Source organism: Haliotis cracherodii, unplaced genomic scaffold, assembly GCF_022045235.1.
Source record: "Haliotis cracherodii isolate W230 unplaced genomic scaffold, xgHalCrac1.p SCAF_21, whole genome shotgun sequence".
Lineage (NCBI taxonomy): Eukaryota > Metazoa > Mollusca > Gastropoda > Lepetellida > Haliotidae > Haliotis > Haliotis cracherodii.
Genome location: NW_027266277.1, coordinates 1,541,072 through 1,564,194, shown reverse-complemented (window position 1 = coordinate 1,564,194; position 23,123 = coordinate 1,541,072). Strand labels below are relative to the sequence as shown.

At 45.6% G+C, this 23,123-nt stretch overlaps 1 protein-coding gene across 1 annotated transcript in view; it reads left to right on the top strand.

Moving 5' to 3' along the window:
- LOC139471023 (mucin-2-like) overlaps positions 1 to 18,754 on the top strand; it is a 41,789-nt gene extending 23,035 nt beyond the window's left edge. Inside the window, exons 15-20 of the mRNA XM_071253326.1 lie at positions 5,090 to 5,178; positions 5,725 to 6,024; positions 9,452 to 10,480; positions 11,284 to 11,664; positions 13,168 to 13,482; positions 18,411 to 18,754. Coding sequence (XP_071109427.1) covers positions 5,090 to 5,178; positions 5,725 to 6,024; positions 9,452 to 10,480; positions 11,284 to 11,664; positions 13,168 to 13,482; positions 18,411 to 18,694 — 2,398 coding nt within the window. The 3' untranslated portion in view covers positions 18,695 to 18,754. The remainder of the gene's footprint in view (positions 1 to 5,089; positions 5,179 to 5,724; positions 6,025 to 9,451; positions 10,481 to 11,283; positions 11,665 to 13,167; positions 13,483 to 18,410) is intronic.
- Positions 18,755 to 23,123: the final 4,369 nt, after the last annotated feature.

Sequence of the window (23,123 nt, the reverse complement as noted above, 5' to 3'; positions counted from 1 at the left end):
GGTAAATTAAAGCGATTGAGGGAAGAGGTGAGGTGATGTGGGGTGAAATGGGGTTTAAAGTCGCACTTAAATTTTTGCACTTATACAGCCCACATGCACGTGTACGTGTGTGTGTGTGTGTGTGTGTGTGTGTGTGTGTGTGTGTGTGTGTGTGGCTGCTTGTTGTAGTCCAGACTAATGCCGATTTCCAAGTTGACGGTCCTTGTTTCAGCACCCGGATGCTGAGCGCCAGGCAGGGTAAAAACAAGTACCATCATCATTATACTATAACAGCCAACAGTCCGGACGAGTACAAACAACCACACACGCGTGCATGCGCGTTGCTATATAAGTAAAATAACCTTAAACGCGACACCAAACCTCATTTCTACTCTCATCGTATGTTCACACCAACAGGAACATACTCGCATGAACACATCTGAACACATGACTTTGATTGCCAAGTAGACTGTTTAGATAAATAGCATGTCAATGAGGACTGACATAAACTTCGCAGAACTGTTTATTCCGTACACCCTTGTTCCCTTCTCACGCCTATAACCGCAGTGAACATAAAATGTTGCACAAAAAAACAGCCGCAGTCTTGTTTATATGCCAAAGCAAATCAAAGCAATTGTTGAAATCCCTTTTGAAGTTTACCTTCTATTGAGCGCTATAAACAAGCAAGAAAAACAAGACAAGTTATCGTATCTACTAAATAGCAGTCATTTCCACAGCTTCAAATGATATGTTCAATAGCATGCGGTATTTCTAAAGCCTTGATTGCCTGTGTCAGGTGGGGTGTGTGTACACATTGAAAAGCTAAGGAAGAAAGGAAGACTGGTCATAGCAAATCGCTGCGGGGCCTTCTTTTCAACTCTAGTTGTATGGCCAACTGGCAGGTCTATAAAGCAGGTTCTCGCCAAGGTTCAATCCTGTGCCCTATCTTATTTACGTGTACCGTGCAAAACTATATCAATAGAATGTTTTGATGTTGACACTTGTGTTTTAAAATAAATTATGTTTTTAATCATTAAAATCAATCAAAGAAACTCATATTATATTTAGGCAACTTTTAAACACCCACGCTGAATTTGAAAATATGTACAATCGGGGTATTGTCTTTTCCTTCAAACACGATAGAGGTAATAGTGAATAAGTAACTGTACTATTGTTTATTTGATACTTGTATGATACGGATATTATAATACCATATATGTAGCAGGTTAATATTCTATTTAAATTGCGTAAACATGTTTCATGCTGACAGGTTTATAGCATGCATTTAACAATATATTTATTGTGACAATGTACTCAAAACACCAAAACGTCCCTCGGTATCCTTCCCAAAAACAATCATATTATGTAGTTAAATGAAAGTCAAGTGAACAACAATAGATACTTATTATTTGCATGGACATCAAACTACAGATGGACGGAGAAGAATTAAATCATGATGAGTTCCAATCGTGAACTGCCTTTGATCATCCAAAACTGGCTCCCACAGATGACCATTGGTTACCAAGACGTCACAATCATATGACATCACTAATGGCTCTGCTACTGAAGTTGTAAGCAGTACTTTTTACACTTAAGACACTGCTAATTACTGTCTAAAAACTGAAAAAGTTGGAAGAATGATGTTGGATGATAAATGAAATCTCACCCTCGTGTCTTTTGATATCAAATATATCAACACTCGTTGATAAAAGTGGGAAAGATCCTCGGCGAGCCTCGGAGTTTTCCCACTTTTATCAACTCATGTTGATATATTTGATATCAAAAGACACTCGGGGGATATTCTCTATTTGTTTGAGCGTAATTTTCACGAAGGCAATTTAAAAAAAATTAGTCTTGTTACTGGTATTTTTTCTTCTGATTGACTAACAGTTATTAAGAAGTTCAAATGGGCTTAAAACACAACAATAGACTTAATATCCTGGGATTAGAAGCAAGAAAGATTAATAAATGTGACCCACCATGAGAAAAGGGACCTTATGGCCGCTTGGATACAATTGTGCCATGACGTCATTAAGACGTTTGACGTCAACTTACTTCAGTGTAGATCGCCATGTGTGATGTCATGTATCTCTGTAATAAATATGAATTGAAGCTTATGAATTGTATTTTTGTATTCCGGAGAACACAGTTTTAAAATATAATAAAAAGTAAACATAAAATATCATGGTTGGTCACATACATTTACTTTCCCTTTCTTTTAATCCTGTCATTTTCAGTCACCGGGTAATGAAAAAGAGCATAAAAGTTCATTATCAGAACATAATAGATGGAAATATTATTGTAAAAAAAACTTAAATATTTTGGCATTTTGTGAATATTTCAGTCATATTACACACTGACTGATTTTACACATTGACTGTAACACATACACTCTTCACCAATACAACCGTTACACTGGGTGAGCGAGTGAGTAGGGTTTTAACGCCGCTTGTAACAGTATTCGAGTTATATCGCGGCGTGTCACCTTAATGTGGGAGGAAAACCCGAAGTGATGCAGGTCTCAGACGTTTACCACTTCGGTGATACCAACGAGCACGGGTAAGTTTCTGACAAACCTAGAAATATAATTGGGGCGAAACGGGATTCGAACACACACACACATAGGTTTCTGGCATGTCCAAGGGACGCAACTCTGCACAGCGAATCGCGGCGCCTTAGACTACTGGGCCCCCCGTGCCCCCCGTTACACTAGGAAAATGTGGGGTAATACTGTATATTATTGCTACTGTAGGTATATACACAGGTGCTGAATCGATAGTTAGCCCGTACTGAAAGCTTAATTAGACGGAAAGGAGTGGAAATCGAAATCTCAACAACCAGTGTGGGGAAATTACTGTGTTGACGATAAAGGTCATCAGTGATGAAGCAGGCAGACAGAAGATGAAGTTGGTTGGTTGGTTGGTTGGTTGTTTAACGCCGCACCCAGCAATATACCAGCTATATGTAGGCGGTCTGTAAATAATCGAGTCTGGACCAGACAATCTAGTGATTAATATCACGAGCATCGATTCACGCAATTGGGATCGATGACATGCATCAACCAAGTCAGCGAGCCTGACCACCCGATCCCGTTAGTCGCCTCTTACGACAAGCATCGTCACCTTTTACGGCAAGTATGAGTTGCTGAAGACCTACAGTAGATGAAGGAATAGATTTACATATTGACCATGCAATTTCTAACTACACGGAATAATACATTTCTTTTTCTCTTTTCTTTTCTATTCGCTGTGGAATACAGCTATTTAGACTTGCATATATTCATATCCTAGTTTAATGTGTTTTTTAATTTAATTCAGATCTTCTACAATCATGTAGGTGTTTTGTTGTTTTTGTTTGTTTGTTTGTTTAACGCCGCACTCAGCAATATTCCAGTTATATGACGGCGGTCTGTGAATAATCAGGTTTGTACCAGGCAATTCAGTGATTGATATCATGAGCATCGATCTAGGCAATTGGGATACGATGACATGCTTCAACCAAGTCAGCGAGCCTGACCAGTAATATCCCGTCTGTCGCCTCTTAGGACAAGCATGGGTTGCTGAAGACCAATTCTAACCTGGGTCTTCATGGGCATAAAGCAGGGACAGGGAAAGTTGTACAGGCAACGTCGAAACGTCACAAACTCCTCCTGCCGTTGGTCTTTAAAGCGTCACCAGTTCCAGGTACAGGAACTTAACTGTCGGTGTACAGAGTATCACCATGGCTTGGATTGTACCAATTGTTCGCTTTAGATTATTGCAGTTCAAATTCTTTGTTTCCAACCGAGTGACTGAGTGAGGTGGATGCCACGCCCCTTTCAGCAATATTCCAGGAATATCAGTGAGTGAGTGAGTATGGTTTTACGCCGCTTTTAGCAATATTCCAGCAATATCACGGCGGGGGACACCAGAAATGGGCTTCACACATTGTACCCATGTCGGGAATCGAACCCGGGTTTTCGGCGTGACGAGCGAACGCTTTAACCACTAGGCTACCCGACCGCCCCTTCAGGAATATCACGGCGGGGGACACAAGAACTGGGCTTCACACGTTGTACCCATGCGGGGAATCGAACCCGGGCCTTCGGTGTGGTGAGCGAACGCTTTAACAACTAACCTACTCCAACAACCTTTGTTCTAGAGTTTGTGTACAATGCCCGTACTTCGTTATTCTGGAAGTTGGTCTATCTGGATGATTTCCCACGGAATACTTCCGTCGGGATTCAAAGTGTTTCACTGTATTTTTTATTTGATCTATTTTTATTAGTGTTTCTATTGACGTGCTCACCAAGGAATCAATAACCAATTTCCAACACCGGGTGTCATCTGTCTTCTTACTGGTTACAGCGAATGTCACATCATTTAGGGAACAGTTCAAAGGATGTCGGATAAAACATTATACCCCTTAAGTATTCAGACATAACCTCTCCACTGTCATAGGCGGATCCAGCATTTTTAAAAGCGGAGGGGGGAGAGGAATAACATACACCCCCACCCCCAAAAAAACAATTTTGGACCCCCCTCCCTCCCTTTCACTCACCGATCTGGATCCGCATCTAAGAGCGGTAGGGAAAAACCGGTTTCGATTCCTAACATGCAACGACCTCTTTTAACATCTTCCCATGATAGTGATTGAAAAATGTTTGAAGCGGCGTCCATTTTAACCCACTCCGTGCGACTCACAAACAGGGTTTTCAAACTACTTCCAAGGCAATAACTGAGGAGTGACACTGCTTACAATAACCCCTACTTTAATACCACTATAGAACGTTTCTCGTCGGTCAAATACATATCGTTACCATTGAATAAAAGCGTGCGCCTATTACACTTGATATGTTTAGTAGCCCTAGATTCCATATTAAATCAGTAGCCATTGATAATGCTTTATTCTGTCCAGAGTACACTTAGTACATATCATACATACCCACACCCTGTCCTTTATGTTCTGTGCGGCATAAACAGCCTGTAAACTACATGATTCACACGGTTGATCTCGCTCTGCCAGAAAGGCACAGTCATACAGAGAGCTGTGAACCGAACAAGTCGTTGTGCACCGAGGAATTCGGACTAACATTTCTATAAGCTGTGTACCGCATATCAGTTAGAAGATAACTGGCTGTGTCTTTCACGATGCGGGTTGCAGAGGATGGCTTTCTGCTGCTGATGTTGCTGATGCTGATGATGACGACGAAAGTACAAGGTAAGACGGAACGATGTTTCGTATGCTGTCGTTATCATCTTGTTAGCTATGGCCGTCAGATATTAACACAGTTGCGATTTCTTGTAGGTTTTATAAGTATGTGAGTCGCCTTCGGGAATCCGGGGCGGCAAATCCAACTCCGTTATCATATGACCATGTTGAGAGAGAGAGAGAGAGAGAGAGAGAGAGAGAGAGAGAGAGAGAGAGAGAGACAGAGAGAGGGACACAGAGAGAGAGAAAGAGCGAGAGACAGAGAGAGAGTGAAAGAGCGAGAGACAGAGAGAGACAATGAGAGAGAGAGAGAGAGAGAGAGAGAGAGAGAGAGAGAGAGAGAGAGAGAGAGACTCGTGGCCAAGAGTACAATTTCTATTCATTAAACACGAGAACGACAGTGGCTTGTGGATGTTTTACGCAATTACTAAATACAAAAATATATATCTAAAGACACCTCTTTGATTCAGATTAACGCTTCTGCTTAACGGGACACTGGCGTGTTCTTTATGAACGTAGTTTTATTATAATTTCATTTGATGAGTATTTTCACAGGTGATTCGACTTGCTACACACTGCAAGGATTAACGGCCGTCTACAGCGGAACACAGTCATACACCGCATCGGGCCGACCGTGTCAAGCGTGGCAAAGTACTTCACCGAACGCCCACCCGTATTTTGCTTCCTATTTCTCCGTAACCAACGGTAACAACTTTGTCGGCTACGCAGGCGCTTCCAACTACTGCCGCGACCCTTCAGGGGGTTCTATCCTTGCGGTAGGGTATCTTTGGTGCTACTACGCCGACGGCGCTGGATGGGGGTCATGCAATGTTCCAAAGTGCGGAACAACAGGAGGTAGGTTCGACAAGTCACAAGTATTCACGCCAGTGTTAGGAGCTGGTCAAATATTAAAAAGGGGGGAGTGTGGGGTAAAGGGGCGGACGAGATTGGTCCCAGGACTGCTTCGCCTTTTGCCGACGACCCCCAAATCTCATCGCACCCATTCCTATAACACATGGCTACAGTGTACAAGAGTGCTCTGAGAGCACAACATCCCCGGCATGAATTTTTTTAACGAGTTTATATTTTCTTTGTGTTTTATGAAATAACAACAGTAGATGGCACTGCATTTGAAACAAATTGTGCAGAACATTTTGTTTGGAGTAATCCAGTCTGAATGCTTATGTCATAAGGATGTAGCTCACCCACAAAAGGCTTATACAAGGAAACTAACTATAGTTATAGTTAGATATTATGATATTCTCTGGAAACTGTAGGAGGAGTTGATTTCACAAGCCCTCTCTCACAGTTAGGCAAATGAAGCTCCGTAAAACAGGGGCAGTAACTCTGTCAAATTAGTCGAAATGAAACGGGACTGCGATATGCGTATCATCAACATGTCGAGATTTTGTGTGTAGGGTTTCAGGGATATTCTCTAGAAACTGTAGGAGGGGTTGATTTCACAAGCTTAGTACCCTCTGTGGGATGGACAGACGGACGGACAGACAGACGGACGGACTGCGCCACGACATAATCCAACTTCGGTCATTCTGGCCCGGCGGGGGATAAAAAAGTGTACTTCACTGTAATAACCAGGAACCTGCTCCACAAAGCGAACTTGGTGCAAAGTTGGTCGTAACTCCCATACTTTATCACAGGCTTACGATCAACGTAGCATTAAGATCGCTTTGTGGAACGGGGCCCAGCGTCTTGGGTGTGAACAGTTCAAATACAGCTCCAGTGACGGAGAGATTAGTGCTGTTTGATTGTGCCTTCATGGTCACCGATGACGTTAAAATGGTCTGCAAAGCATTGTGACGCAAGTTCATTGTAGCAATATCGCCTGGGTGATATCGCTTGTTATTACCCACGTGGTGAAGATACAGGTGGTAAGACACTAAATCCGTACGTCAAACGTGTGTCGTACAAGGTTGACCTTGTTTTATTCGTTTTGATTGGATAACCGTGTCACACCGGGACTACTTTTTTCATTCATAAAAAATCGCGAGACGTCATTCATTTTGCAACTTCAAGGCAGAACTGAAGCAATTTCATGAGAGCGAGAGATATTTTGTGGCACTGTTTCGGGAATTGTTTGTTCATGACTGCACGATCATATCACTCAAAGTTAACATTTCCGATACAAATCATTCGATTGACTGATTTCGGATTATGTGGCCCAAAATATCCCAAATGTGAACAATAACATTTATCTCAAGCGTAAAACGCTGTGAGAAGATCACGGTTGTCTTTTCTTATTCCGTTGGTGATCTTGCCCTTCGATCGTGCGAAGCAGACTTGAGTTTGTTGATGTTCACGTCTTCAGTATAGGGTGGTACAGTTAACATGAATATTTTTGGCGAACACTCTGATTTCCCTCTTCCAAAATGGTATGGACATTATATAAATTCAGCTGATAGATCAAGGATACCGAACCATTTTGATTGCACAGACGGGACCCCAGTGCGAGTGACCCACTGTGATATTCAAAGCGCGGCGCTAATGTGACTTTTCAAATTTTCTTTTACCTGTCCTGCGTACTGACAACATGGCGCTTGAATTACCATAAGTTGAAGAAGTTCTTCCAAATGAATCTTGAGCGTCGGAGCCGTTTTGATTTCAAACACAACTACAGGCGCATGTTGTTAATGCGTATGCATAGAAATGTCAACAATGCACATATTCCTGCACAACCAGATTTTGCAACCGGTTTCAGTTTGGTCTGTCAACGCGCAAAAGTTGTTATGTATTGATACTTGAATATATATTTAACGTGGGTAATAAATAAAATACCACTAAGGAGATTAAGTGTAGTATTCTCTATGTCTTTCTCAAGCGATATTTCCCATGAAAGCTTAGGACGGATGATACATTATTATCTCATGCGCGCTTGGCAATGTTTAGTAATGTATCCAACACTGTGATAGAGATTACTGTCGCTGATTCGTGAAGATCCGAGTTAAATTGGTCTAAAGCAATCCATGCTTGTCGTAACAGACAACTAACAGGATGGGGTGGTCATGCTCGCAATCATGGCTGTTGCGTGTAATTGTATCACAAATGCGCATATCAATGTTCATGATATCATTCACTGGGTTCTCTGGTCAGAACTAGGTTATTTACACCCCGCCGCCATACAGCTGGAATATTACTGAGTGCGGCGTTAAACAACAAACAAAAGAAACTATTGTGAGGACTAAGACAAAAACTTTGAAAATTCTTTTGTCCGGCCATCCGAACGATCTTGTAGGGAACTTGGCCAGTTAATCAGTCTCAGTGATTCGTTAATCCGGACATTTGTTAATCTGGACGAGTTGTCAGTCCGGATTCACGAGGTTTCAATGTATTGCATTCATATGTGTTCCATATCAGTTTTACGTAAAACGTGTCAAAATTCAACCCGAGATATTGATGTAATAAAACTCACTCACTCACTCAGAAAAGGCACAAGGAAACCCAAGTGCATTTTACTTTTCATGGAAAGGATTTGGGACGTTGAATCACGGTGGTTTGTTAGGCTGCGTTTGGGTGACCCTTTCTATCAATTTTTAGGGCGTGAACATTAAACTTGGAAACAGACAAACGTCAAAAACGAGATAACCTCCCAAAAATGCATTGATCTTTCATCAGATATTTGCATGAAGTGAAGTTTCTTTTGTGATTCAGTATATAACAAACACTTCGATAAATCATTCTGATCAACGATGAGAAACATAATCAAATTGGGATCAATCTGGAACTTCATTGTTGAGAGTGATACCAACTCATACAATATGATATGTGTATTTATAATCGGGCAAATTCCATTCACTAAAAACCCGTGAAGATTCCGGGGTAGAATAGGTCTTCAGCAACCCATGCTTATCGTAAAAGGCGACAATGCTTGTCGTAAGAGGCGACTAACGGGATCGGCTGGTCAAGCTCGCTGACTTGGTTGATGCATGTCATCGATTCCAATTGCGTTGATCGATGCTCATGATGTCAATCACTGGATTATCTGGTCCAGACTCAATTACTTACAGACCGACGTCATATAGCTGGAATATTGCTGAATACGGCGTTAAACAACAAACGAACAAAAAACCAAACATATGCAATGTTGCTGCAGACGGATCGTGAGGTGGTCTAGTGGTTAAAGCGTTCGCTTCTCACGCCGAAAGCAGGGTTCGATAACCGACAAGGGTGCAATATGTCAGTCCCATTTCTGGGGTACCCCGCCATGATATTGCTGGAATATTGCAATAAACGGCGAAAACCATACTCACAAATGTACTCCCTCTAGTTTCAGAGGCTCCTGAATGCTTCACCCTTCAAGGGGGCCAGGCTGTGTACAGTGGAAGCACCGCCGTGACAACAGGCAACAGACCCTGTCAGACATGGAGCACGTCGTCCCCCAATGGCCACGCTTATTACTCTTACTACTTCGATGTTACAAACGGAGACGCCGCCGCAGGCTATGGCGGGGCCAACAACTACTGCCGTGACCCGGCCGCCGGAAGCGTCAGGGCCGCTGGGTACGTCTGGTGCTTCTATAACGACGGACCTGGCTGGGGGAGATGCGATATTCCTAACTGTGCCTTAACAACCACGACAACTACTACCACAACAACTACCACAACACCGACTACGACCACAACACCAACAACTACCACAACACCGACGACTACTACGACACCAACAACTACCACAACACCGACGACTACTACAACACCAACAACTACCACAACACCGACTACTACCACAACACCGACTACGACTACAACATCTACTACTACCACAACACCAACTTCGACTTCAACAGAAAGTACTACCACAGAAGAAACTCCGACTACAACAGAAACCACTACCACAACACCAACTCCGACTACAACAGAAACCACTACCACAACACCAACTTCGACTTCAACAGAAAGTACTACCACAGAAGAAACTCCGACTACAACAGAAACCACTACCACAACACCAACTTTGACTTCAACAGAAAGTACTACCACAGAAGAAACTCCGACTACAACAGAAACCCCTACCACAACACCAACTTTGACTTCAACAGAAAGTACTACCACAGAAGAAACTCCGACTACAACAGAAACCACTACCACAACACCAACTTTGACTTCAACAGAAAGTACTACCACAGAAGAAACTCCGACTACAACAGAAACCACTACCACAACACCAACTACCACCACAACAGAAACCACGACCACAACGCCAACTACCACTACAACACCAACTACTACCACAACTACCACAACAACCACTACAACGACAACAACTACTACAACGACAACACCTACTACAACTAAAGGTAACACTCTCAATCCCCCACCACCACCTTCTCAGGCTGTTTTTCTGTCTCTCCTGTCTTCACCTTCCCTACTCCACCCAATGATCCATAGGGATACCCAACTTTTCCTCCTCCCGCTTCCTGCTCTCCAAACCAAGACCATTATATAATCTACCTCTCCTTCATCTATTCGGGGTGGTGGGGTAGCCTAGTGATTAAAGCGTTCGCTCATTACGCCGTAGACCCGGGTTCAAATCTCCACATGGCACAATGTGTGAAGCCCATTTCTGGTGTCCCCGCTGTGATATTGCTAGAACATTGCTTAAAGCGGCGTAAGACCATACTCATTCCTTCATCTACCTTCACCATCTCCTTCAGCTAACCATAACCGCGCACCCCTCTCCTTCTAAACACCATCTAACCCCCAAACCATCCCCTTCAAAACCCCATCTAACCCCCATTCCCTCTCCTTAAAAAACCCCCATCTAAATCCCATATCCTCTCCTTCAAAATCCCATCTAACCACATACCCTCTCCTTCAAAACCCCATCTTACCCCTATATCCTCTCATTCAAAACCCAATCTAACTCCCATACCCTCTCCTTCAAAAACCATTTAAAACTCCCATACCCTCTCCTTCAAAACCCCATCTAACCCCCATACCGTCTCCTTCAAAACCCCTTTCAGATCTATCATATCCCAATCCGTCACTGATTATTAGGCATTTTAATGATACAAACCATAATATTCTTAGTAGCTTGCCCTAATCGGAACCTCATCACATGTGCATTCATCTTAGTCATTCAGCATCTTTATCCCTGCAGATTTAGGCTGCTACTACGTTCAAAGCGGCACGGCAGTCTACAGCGGCACGGCGGATGTGTCGGTGACTGGCCAAACCTGTCAACAATGGTCATCCCAGACCCCAAACCAACACTCCTACTACTCAAGTTACTTCGGCACAACCAACGGGGCCTCTGGATCTGGCTACAGCGCTGCCAGCAACTACTGCCGCGACCCTTCCGGTGGACCTGTGTCACCAGCTGGGTTTCTGTGGTGTTTTGTCCCAAATGGGATTTGGGAAAAATGTACCCCTGTTCCTCTGTGCGCCGGTGGTCCTGGAACAGGCGGTACTGGTACAGGCGGTACCGGCACAGGTGGTACCGGTACAGGCGGTACAACCACAGGAGCTATAGCTGCAGGAGGTATGACACAGGTGGTACTGGTTAAAGATGGTACTTGCACCGGGGATACTGGTTCAGGGGTTAATGGCTCGGGTGACAGTGGTACGAGTGGTAAAGGTATGGGTGTTACTTGCTATTTATGTATTGGTACAGGGGGTGGGGGTGGATTGGTGTGTGGTGGAGGGGAGGGCTTACGTGGTGCGTATTGGTTCGGTTGGCGCTGGTTCGGGTGTAACGACACAGGTGGTACTGACGCGAGTGATTATTTGAAGGTACTAGCATGGTTGGTAGTTGCCTTGGATGTTCTGGTACTGAGGGGGGTGGGGTACACGGGGATATGTGTTAGGGTGGCACTGGTACAGGTGTAACGGCACAGGTGGTACTTGGTAAGGTTACTGCAAATATTACTTGAGATATTGGCATAGGGTACTGGTACTGTAACCAGTTGTACTAGCACAGGTGGCACAAACGCAGAGGATACTTACACGGGATGGTATTGAAACAGGTGGTGTGGAAGTCACCAGCACGGGGGGGTACTTGCCATGGCCCAGGTGCTACTAGCACAAGGGGTACAGGCACGGGTGGTACCTGCCAAGGTCCAGGTGCTACTACTAGCACAAGGGGTACAGGCACGTGTGGTACTTGCCAAGGTCCAGGTGCTACTACTAGCACAAGGGGTACAGGCACGGGGGTACTTGCCATGGTCCAGGTGCTACTAGCACAAGGGGTACAGGCACGGGTGGTACTTGCCAAGGTCCAGGTGCTACTGGCACCAGAGGTACAGACATTAATATAAGTGCAACTTGCACCCGTGCTACTGGTACAGCATGTCAGGGTGGAACATGCACTGGTGGTGCTTGTATGGGTGGTGCTTGTATGGGTGGTACTTGTATGGTGGTGCTTGTATGGGTGGTGCTTGGATGGGTGGTACTTGTATGGGTGGTACTTGTATGGGTGGTGCTTACATGTAAGGAATTTAACCGTATGGGAGGTACACTATTAAGACATCGAAAAGCAAAGTACAGTAAACTACGGTTATAACGAACTCAAAGGGACTACTAATTTTAGTTCGTTATAACCGTAGTTTGTTATAAGTACATATACAGCATGACTACAGCATGTAGTCGGGACCAAAAAGTAAGTTCGTTATATCCGTCAGTTCGTTATAAGCGTGTTCGTTATAACCGTATTTTACTGTAGCTTGTTCTTCTTGAAACCTATTCTTGAAACCTATTCTTGAAACCTATTCTTGAAACCTATTCTTGAAACCTATTCAAAGTCAAAGTCAAAATTAGTTTATCTGTATGTAGGCTTTTGGCCCATATACAAGAAATGCAATGCCAATAATACAATGTAAAGCACATTACATGGATTTTACGACTTCATGTCTGTTTTTGTATGCATAATATACATAATATTGCAGATGTTTTAAAAACTCATCCTGAGTTGTACACAATAAACTATTCAGCTCACTCGTATTTAGCAACCATGTATCTTCCACACCCTGTGTCATCATCATTGCAGATCTCGGTTGTTACAACGTTCAAGGGGGCACAGCTGTCTATAGTGGAACGGCAAGTGTGTCCGAGACTGGTAAAACCTGTCAACAATGGTCATCCCAGACCCCAAACCAACACTCCTACTACTCAAGTTACTTCGACACAACCAACGGGGCCTCAGGATCTGGCTACAACGCTGCCAAGAACTACTGCCGCGATCCTTCAGGTGGACCTGTCTCTCCTTCTGGGACTCTATGGTGTTTTGTGACAACTGGAGGCTTCGAGAATTGCAATGTTCCTCTGTGCTCCAGCCTTGGTGGACCTGGCACGACACAAACACGTATGTATGATACATGATCTCTTCTTCTGTAGGGAGTTGCGACCTCCTGCCTTGCAGGACTATTGCTCTTTCAGCATAACATAGCTCTTGTTGGTTGAAGAATACGACCTGGGGCTACCTCTAACATAACCCTATATTCCTGGACCGCCTCCGTGGTCTTGTGGTGGAGCGTCCGCCTGGAAAGCGGAAGGTCGGCCGTTCGATCCTCAGCCGCGTTACACCAAAAGACGTTAAAAGATGGAACTTGTTGTTACCCTGCCTGGCGCTTGGCATTAAGGCGCTAAAACAAGGACTGGTCGGTTCGGAGTCACTATACGGTGTGTGAGTTGGGTATTCGTGTTAAACTGCGACACGGTATCTCAGTGGGCTAGCACTAAAAATTCAGCATTGGTCAGGACTAGTGCAAGCTGCCACACACACAAACGTGCGTGCACGTCGCTATATAAGTGCAACAATCTTGAACGGGGCGTTAAACCCCTTTTCACCCCACCTCACCTATATTTCACCTTCCCATGTTACTCTAAATCAGGGACGGCGGTATAGCTAAGAGTTTAAAGCGTTCGCTCGTAACGCCGAAAACCCGGATTCGATTATTGTCTTGAGTACAATGTGTAAAGTACATTTCTAGTGATCCCCCACCGTGATATTCCTGGGAATAGGAATATTTCCTAAAAGAGGAGTAATTGCATATACTTGGTCACTCACTTCTCTCCATCATTTGTGTCGCTTTGTCCTTTCCTTTCCTTTCTATTTCTTGGTAAATTCTTCCTTTCATTTTTATTTTTTTACGTTACTTTTATCAGCTCATTTCTCTTCGGTTGAACACGCTTCCAATCCGTCTTTCTTTTCCTTGGATACCATTCCATCACTGACTTCTCTCTTTCCTTTGACTGCTGTGCAATCTCTACCCCCGTCAGCTCCCTCTCCCTCCATCACCTCCCTCCATCACCTCCTCTCCCTCCATCACCTCCCTCTCCCTCCATCACCTCCCTCTCCCTCCATCACCTCCCTCTCCCTGAATCACCTCCCTCTACCTCCATCACCTCCCTCTCCCTCCATCATCACCTCACTCTCCCTCCATCACCTCTCTCTCCCTCCATCACCTCCCTCTCTCTCCATCATCACCTCCCTCTCCCTCCATCACCTCCCTCTCTCTCCCTCCATCATCACCTCCCTCTCCCTCCATCCCCTCTCTCTCCCTCCATCATCACCTCCCTCTCCCTCCCTCCATCATCACCTCCCTCTCCCTCCATCACCTCCCTCTCCCTCCATCACCTCCCTCTCCCTCCATCACCTCTCTCTCCCTCCATCATCACCTCCCTCTCCCTCCATCATCACCTCCCTCTCCCTCCATCATCACCTCCCTCTCCCTCCCTCCATCATCACCTCCCTCTCCCTCCATCACCTCCCTCTCCCTCCATCACCTCCCTCCCTCTCCCTCCATCATCACCTCCCTCTCCCTCCATCCCCTCTCTCTCCCTCCATCATCACCTCCCTCTCCCTCCATCACCTCCCTCTCCCTGAATCACCTCCCTCTACCTCCATCACCTCCCTCTCCATCCATCACCTCCCTCTCCCTCCATCATCACCTCCCTCTCCCCCCATCACCTCCCTCTACCTCCATCACCTCCCTCTCTCTCCATCACCTCCCTCTACCTCCATCACCTCCCTCTCCCTCCATCACCTCCCTCTCCCTCCATCACCTCCCTCTACCTCCATCACCTCCCTCTCTCTCCATCACCTCCCTCTACCTCCACCACCTCCCTCTCTCTCCATCACCTCCCCCTCCCTCCGTCACCTCCCTCTCTCTCCGTCACCTCTCTGTCCCTCCATCATCACCTCCCTCTCCCTCCATCACCTCCCTCTCCCTCCATCATCACCTCCCTCTACCTCCATCACCTCCCTCTCCCTCCATCACCTCCCTCTCCCTCCATCATCACCTCCCTCTCCCTCCATCACCTCCCTCTCACTCCATCATCACCTCCCTCTCTCTCCGTCACCTCTCTCTCCCTCCATCATCACCTCCCTCTCCCTCCATCACCTCCCTCTCCCTCCATCACCTCCCTCTCCCTCCATCATCACCTCCCTCTCACTCCATCATCACCTCCCTCTCTCTCCGTCACCTCTCTCTCCCTCCATCATCACCTCCCTCTCCCTCCATCACCTCCCTCTCCCTCCATCACCTCCCTCTACCTCCATCACCTCCCTCTACCTCCATCACCTCCCTCTCCCTCCATCACCTCCCTCTCCCTCCATCACCTCCCTCTACCTCCATCACCTCCCTCTCCCTCCATCATCACCTCACTCTCCCTCCATCACCTCTCTCTCCCTCCATCACCTCCCTCTACCTCCATCACCTCCCTCTCCCTCCATCACCTCCCTCTCTCTCCATCACCTCCCTCTACCTCCATCACCTCCCTCTCCCTCCATCACCTCCCTCTACCTCCATCACCTCCCTCTACCTCCATCACCTCCCTCTCCCTCCATCACCTCCCTCCCTCTCCCTCCATCACCTCCCTCTCCCTCCATCACCTCCCTCTACCTCCATCACCTCCCTCTACCTCCATCACCTCCCTCTCCCTCCATCACCTCCCTCCCTCTCCCTCCATCACCTCCCTCTACCTCCATCACCTCCCTCTCCCTCCATCACCTCCCTCTCCCTCCATCACCTCCCTCCCTCTCCCTCCATCACCTCCCTCTCCCTCCATCACCTCCCTCTACCTCCATCACCTCCCTCTCCCTCCATCACCTCCCTCTACCTCCATCACCTCCCTCTACCTCCATCACCTCCCTCTCCCTCCATCACCTCCCTCCCTCTCCCTCCATCACCTCCCTCTCCCTCCATCACCTCCCTCTACCTCCATCACCTCCCTCTACCTCCATCACCTCCCTCTCCCTCCATCACCTCCCTCCCTCTCCCTCCATCACCTCCCTCTACCTCCATCACCTCCCTCTCCCTCCATCACCTCCCTCTCCCTCCATCACCTCCCTCTCCCTCCATCACCTCCCTCCCTCTCCCTCCATCACCTCCCTCTCCCTCCATCACCTCCCTCTCCCTCCATCACCTCCCTCTCCCTCCATCACCTCCCTCTCCCTCCATCACCTCCCTCTACCTCCATCACCTCCCTCTCCCTCCATCATCACCTCACTCTCCCTCCATCATCACCTCACTCTCCCTCCATCACCTCTCTCTCCCTCCATCATCACCTCCCTCTCCCTCTCCCTCCCTCCATCACCTCTCTGTCCCTCCATCATCACCTCCCTCTCCCTCCATCATCACCTCTCTCTCCCTCCATCATCACCTCTCTCTCCCTCCATCATCACCTCCCTCTCCCTCTCCCTCCCTCCATCACCTCTCTCTCCCTCCATCATCACCTCCCTCTCCCTCTCCCTCCCTCCATCACCTCCCTCTCTCTCCATCACCTCCCTCTCCCTCCATCACCTCCCTCTCCCTCCATCACCTCCCTCTCCCTCCATCATCACCTCCCTCTCCCTCCATCATCACCTCTCTCTCCCTCCATCATCACCTCCCTCTCCCTCCATCATCACCTCTCTCTCCCTCCATCATCACCTCTCTCTCCCTCCATCATCACCTCCCTCTCCCTCTCCCTCCCTCCATCACCTCTCTCTCCCTCCATCATCACCTCCCTCTCCCTCTCCCTCCCTCCATCACCTCCCTCTCTCTCCATCACCTCCCTCTCCCTCCATCACCTCCCTCTCCCTCCATCACCTCCCTCTCCTTCCATCACCTTCCCTCTCTATCATTCCTTTAGTGTTCTACTCGACTTCTGTTCTCATCTTCCTCTCTTGCCTCGTTTGGCTGCACGGGTGTAAGCTGTGATATAACTTGAATACTGTTAAAAGCGGCGTCAAACACAACTCACTAACTAAATCAATAAACCCTTCTTCGCTGTATTATGAGTGTTATCTTCCCGAGGCAAGCGTGTCCTCTAGTCTGTAACAAACGCTATAAACTAGGCTTTGATGTGGCAAAGAGATTGCTGGATGAACATATGAAGAAGACAAAGAGAGAGCAGGACTCACTAATACCCCCGACTTCGACTCCAACATATTTCTAAGTTCAAATCATGAAAGAAGCAATATTTCTCAGAAAATCCGCTTATCGAAAACAAATTTCGCACTGCACCACTCCTTTGGGTATAGAAAATGTACCCCCAATTGGAAAAGAATCCATGAAGTACTTTTCAAGTTATATGTTGCGCAAAGGTTTCTGTTAAAAAACGACTAAAATGAAACACATCATATTTTTCAAATTTTCCCTCTTCTATTAGTATGGTAACTGGTCACTAATTTTGAAAGAATCCATGCAGTAGTTTTCAAGTTATCGGTCGCACAGATGTTTCAGTAAAAATATTATAAGTAAAAGAAAAAGAAAATCCAGATATTGAAATCAAACCTCGCTCTACACCTCTCCTATAGGTATAAAAAGTGTTTACCAAGTTTGAAGTGAGTGAGCGAGCGAGTTTGGTTTTACGCCGTTTATAGCAATATTCCAGCAATATCACGGCGGGGGGACACCGGGGTCCACTTGCACAAAGCGATCTTAACGCTAAGATGATCGTAACTCCCAAGCTTTGACATAGGCTTACACTAGTTGTAGTGCTAAGATCGCTTTGTGCAAGTGGGCCCAGAAATGGGCTTCGCACAATGTACCCATGTCGGAAATCGAACCCGGGTCTTCGGCGTGATGAGCGAACGCTTTAACCACTAGGCTACCCGACCGCCCCACAAGTTTTAAAAGAATCTATGCAGTGGTTGTCAAGTTTCAAATGTCCTCGGGTGGACGGATGGACCTTTAAGGTCTGGGTATAACAAAACATCACTGACTTGACAGAACAATCGTTTTTGAAACTGGACTATTTTACTAGCTTTTGATCCCCTTGACCGCTAGTGATTATCTTTTTCAGCCGATTGTTACACCCTTCAAGGAGGTACGGCCGTCTACACAGGAAAGACATCGGTCACTTTGTCTGGAAACACGTGTCAAGCATGGGGCATGACGTCCCCAAACAACCATGCCTACCAACCCAGCCACTTCGACATCACCAACGGTGACACTGGCTCTGGGTACGCTGGCGCCAGCAACTACTGCCGTGACCCTTCAGGGGGGAGCGTTCTCCCGGCCGGGTTTGTGTGGTGCTACAACTCTGCTGGATCCGGGTGGGAGAAATGTGGCGTTAATCAATGTTGATCTGCTCTCCGTGTAATTTATTCGTTCTTTGCCTTGTAAATATGATCATACATGTATGTATTACAGATATTTTGTTTAATGTTGTATTGGGAATAATCATATAATATCCTTCATCAGTTCATTGTCAGTGTCCACGCTGTCACGTGGTATTAACGGTCCCGTCTCATTACCAGACATACAGATTTGTGGATGGAAGTTGGTTGTTTGGTTGGTTTGTTGTTTTACGCCGCACTCAGCAAAAGTCCAGCTATATGACGGCGGTCTGTAAATAATCGAGTCTGAACCAGACAATCCAATGATTAACATCATGAACATCGATCAATAGGGATCAACCATCAACCAAGTCAGCGAGCCTGACCACCCGATTCCGTTAGTCACCTTTTACGACAAGCATAGTCGCCTTTTATGGCAAGTATGGGTTGCTGAACCCCTATTCTACCCCGGATCTTCACGGGTCGTAGAGGGAAGTGATGGGTCATATCTAAGAAACAATCTCATTCAAATCAGATCTTAGTTCTCGCTACCGCTAAACAAAGATCTGAGGACATCCTATTAGAACGACCGTCGCGAAGATTGACCGACCAATGAAATGGCTGACAAGAAATCGACATTCAGAAGGCAGCTTTCTCGAGCTTTACGGCACTAGTTTCAAACTGGCGACTACGCTTCGAAACATATTTTGACGTATTCTCGATTACAAAAGTTAAAACTGACCAAAACAACATTCTGGAATGGCTTATAGATGGCCTAGATTGTATGGATATAATCATAAAACCTGTAACTGTGGTTCGGAATACTCCGTGTTAAATATTTCGAGGTTGCATTATTAGAAAACACATTCTGACTGTCACTTTCAGGATCTGGTAAGCGACGGTCTGATTGGTTGGACGAAAGGTCGTAGACGTGACCCGTAATGGGATGTCCTCAGATCTTTGTTAAGCGGGAGCGAGAAATAAGGTCTGATTTTAATGAGATTGATCAAAGAATAAAAAGGTATAATCCTTGGCAAGCATCACTTTGGGATTTTTCTACCACATTACGCTGACACGCCGTGATGTAGTGTTCAAAGCTGCTTAAACTTCACTCGCTCACTCACTCACTCACTCTACAGCTACTTGTCTGCAGCTACCTGGATTCATTAAATACATGTCACTTGACCTTTTCTCATGATTCTTTGCAAAGACTATGGTACATGTATCTGCAGTGGTCTAGTGGAGAGAGCCTTTGCCCGGAGAGCGGAAGGTCCGGGTTGGATCTCCAGCTGCGTCATACCAAAAGACGTTAAAAGATGGAACTTGTTTTGCCCTGCCTCGCGCTCGGCATTCAGTGGAAAAAACAAGAAATGGTTCACTCGGGGTCGGTATATTGTGTCTTAGTGGGTATGCATGTTAAACTGTGGCATGGTATCTCAGTGGGATAGAAATACGCGGCCGCGGATTGAACGCCCAACCTTCCGCTCCCCGGGCGGACGCTCTACCAAGAATCGGAGATAATATTGATATAAATATCGGATGAAAAATGGAATATTCCTTGGATGACACACTTTACTTGGATGCATTGTTTGTCATTGTGACACACGGATGGGAGGCCATATCAAATACGTCAAAGTGACTCATGTTTGATCATACTGAACTTTGTTCTGATGGTAATAACAAATTTAGTATCTACGCGCTACGGTACTGTGAAAACGTGTGAATAATCACTTTGATGTCAGACTCCACATACCTCACAAAACGACGACGTACTTCGCCCGACTCTCCCCAAACTGTTGTTATTTGTTTGTTTGTTGTTTAACGCTGAACTCAGCAATATTGCAGCCATATGATGGTGGTCTAGAGTCTAGACCAGACAATCCTGTGTTTGACATCATGGGCATCGCTCCACGCAGTTGACATCAAACAAGTCAGCGAGACTGACCACCCAATCCCGATAGTCGCCTCTTAAGACAAGCATGGGTTGCTGAAGACCTGTTTTATCCCGGATCTTCACGGGCATATTTCTTAAGGAGATGGATAAACTTATTAAATTTTAGAACCTGCAATCATTCCTATTGAAGTTGGATGCTGAAGCTCACCCGAACTGTTATCAAAGCAAGGTAAAGCTTTAGTCATCAAACTGTTACCGAAGATTAACACAAGTCTTGACGTCAAATTTCAGTTAAAGTGTGAGAAATATATTCTGAGCGAAAGAAAAATTAAGATCTTGAAAAAGATAACTGATTTAACTCAAAGTATGGCATCGAAAGACACTCAAATTGATGAGATGTACCAATAAGGCTGACGTAACAACATCAGAGTGTCTGGCACCTAAAAAGCATGGTGAAAATACAGACACTATAGTGCAGAACTTATTCGGAGATGTCGGTGTTAAAGTCGAACTTCGAGACATCGACCGTTCTTTGTGACCCTGACGAATTCCTGGGCAAGTCCAGCTCTATCTTGGCCAAGTGTTTCTCTTATCGGACAAAACGCGAGGTGTTGTAAAACTTAACTAAACTGAAGAGTAGCCAACCAAAGGTTATCATTAACGAAGGGCACGGGTGGCTCAGTGTTTCTAGGTTTGTCAGCACCATACCCATGCTCGTGGGTTTCACTGAAGTGGTAAACGTCTGAGACTCGCACCACTTTGGGCTTTCCTCCCACTTTAAGCCGACACGCCGTGATATAACTGGAATAATAATAGCGGTGTTTAACCTAAACTGGACGATAAAGTTGTGCTCATCTCCAGGAGGTCAAACTCACAAAGTTTACCCTATCACACAAACTCAAAATTCGGTTTAAATTCACATAGGGAAACACAGGACCACCGTAATACGACACCGATGTCCACGTTGGTTGGTTGGTTAACGCCGCACTCAGCAATATTCCAGCTATATCACGGCGGTCTGTAAATAATCGAGTCTGGGCCAGACAATCCAGTGATTAATATCTTGAGCATCGATCCACGCAATTGGGATCGATGACATTTATCAACCAAGTCAGCGAGCCTGACCACCCGATCCCGTTAGTCGCCTTTTACAAGAACATAGTCGCCTTTTACGGGAAGTATCCGATGTCCATGACGACGACGACAATGACGATTCTTTGATGTGATTACCAGTTGTCAAATCACACCCTGTCCATTTCCAAGCATGAATACTGGTAACCATTGTCACTGTTAGTGGTTTAAATGGTGTCTGAGTAAATACTGATTATTTTTTGTCATTAAGTGACTGAATTCATGATGCACGGATTCTGACATACTTTGTTGTTTGTTTTGTTCTTAACGCCGAGCTCAATATTCCAGCTATATGACGGCGGTCTGTAAATAATCGAGTCTCGACCAGACAATCCAGTGACTGACATCACGAGCATCGATCTAGGCATTCGGGATACGATGACATGCATCAACTAAGTCAGTGAGTCTGACCACCCGATCCCGTTAGTCGCCTGTTACAGCAAGCATGGGTTGCTGAGGACCTATTCTAACCCGGATCTTCAGGGGTCTGACACACCTATGACATGGCATGGTGTCACGGTGTGTAAATACTCATCTATCCCCGCGGGGTGCCTTCTACAACAATATTTTTACACATGCGGCTAATAATGTGTGACAATGCGTGACATTGAGTGGCATTTAGCAAATGACGGGATGACCTCATGCAACAAATTAAGAGGTTACAATTGAACATATAATTATTGTGTATTACATAGAGGCATTATTGTGACCTTGTAACCTGTATAAGCAATGTTTGTGTATTACAATATATTTTGGGAGCTTTCCATTGAACATGAAAGTATACTGTCAACATTGTGAGAGGAGGGAACCCACCCACATGATACACCGTGACTTACGGTAACACAAGCAGGCTACTTTCGGTATGACGCGTGATTGTCCTTCATTTGCCTGTCTTACCTGATATACCTGAACATGATTTACTTTGTAAACAACGTGCGCCATCAACCATATTACACAACAATGGCCATGCATATTCAAACACAGTGCAGAGCATGAATCCCAGTATTCGTTCATATAAACAGATTACATCTCTCAACTTACCTGGAAATGGCTTGCATCAACACTAATCTCATCCTGAATTTGGTGACTGCATATTCCTTGATATTCGACGTATATCCCAACCTGTTATAAGTTAAAGTTTGATTTCACCAGGTGTTGCTTGTTTATTTCATGTGCACGTGCCGAGTCCGTGCAATTCAGCCAGGTTGCGATGCACAGAAGTCAGGACCTAGACTTACTCAAGGCGTGAGCTCACATTATTGATGACTGTCAACATAATCTTATCATTATTGGTATTTTCTCTATTTATTTACTATTTTGTTCACACAATCTATCGTGAAAACCTATCTTATATTATTTCCCCTATCAATTAGTTTCTCAGTTGCATTCTTATTACCCTATACTAAATAATGGAGATTTATTTTCCTCTTTT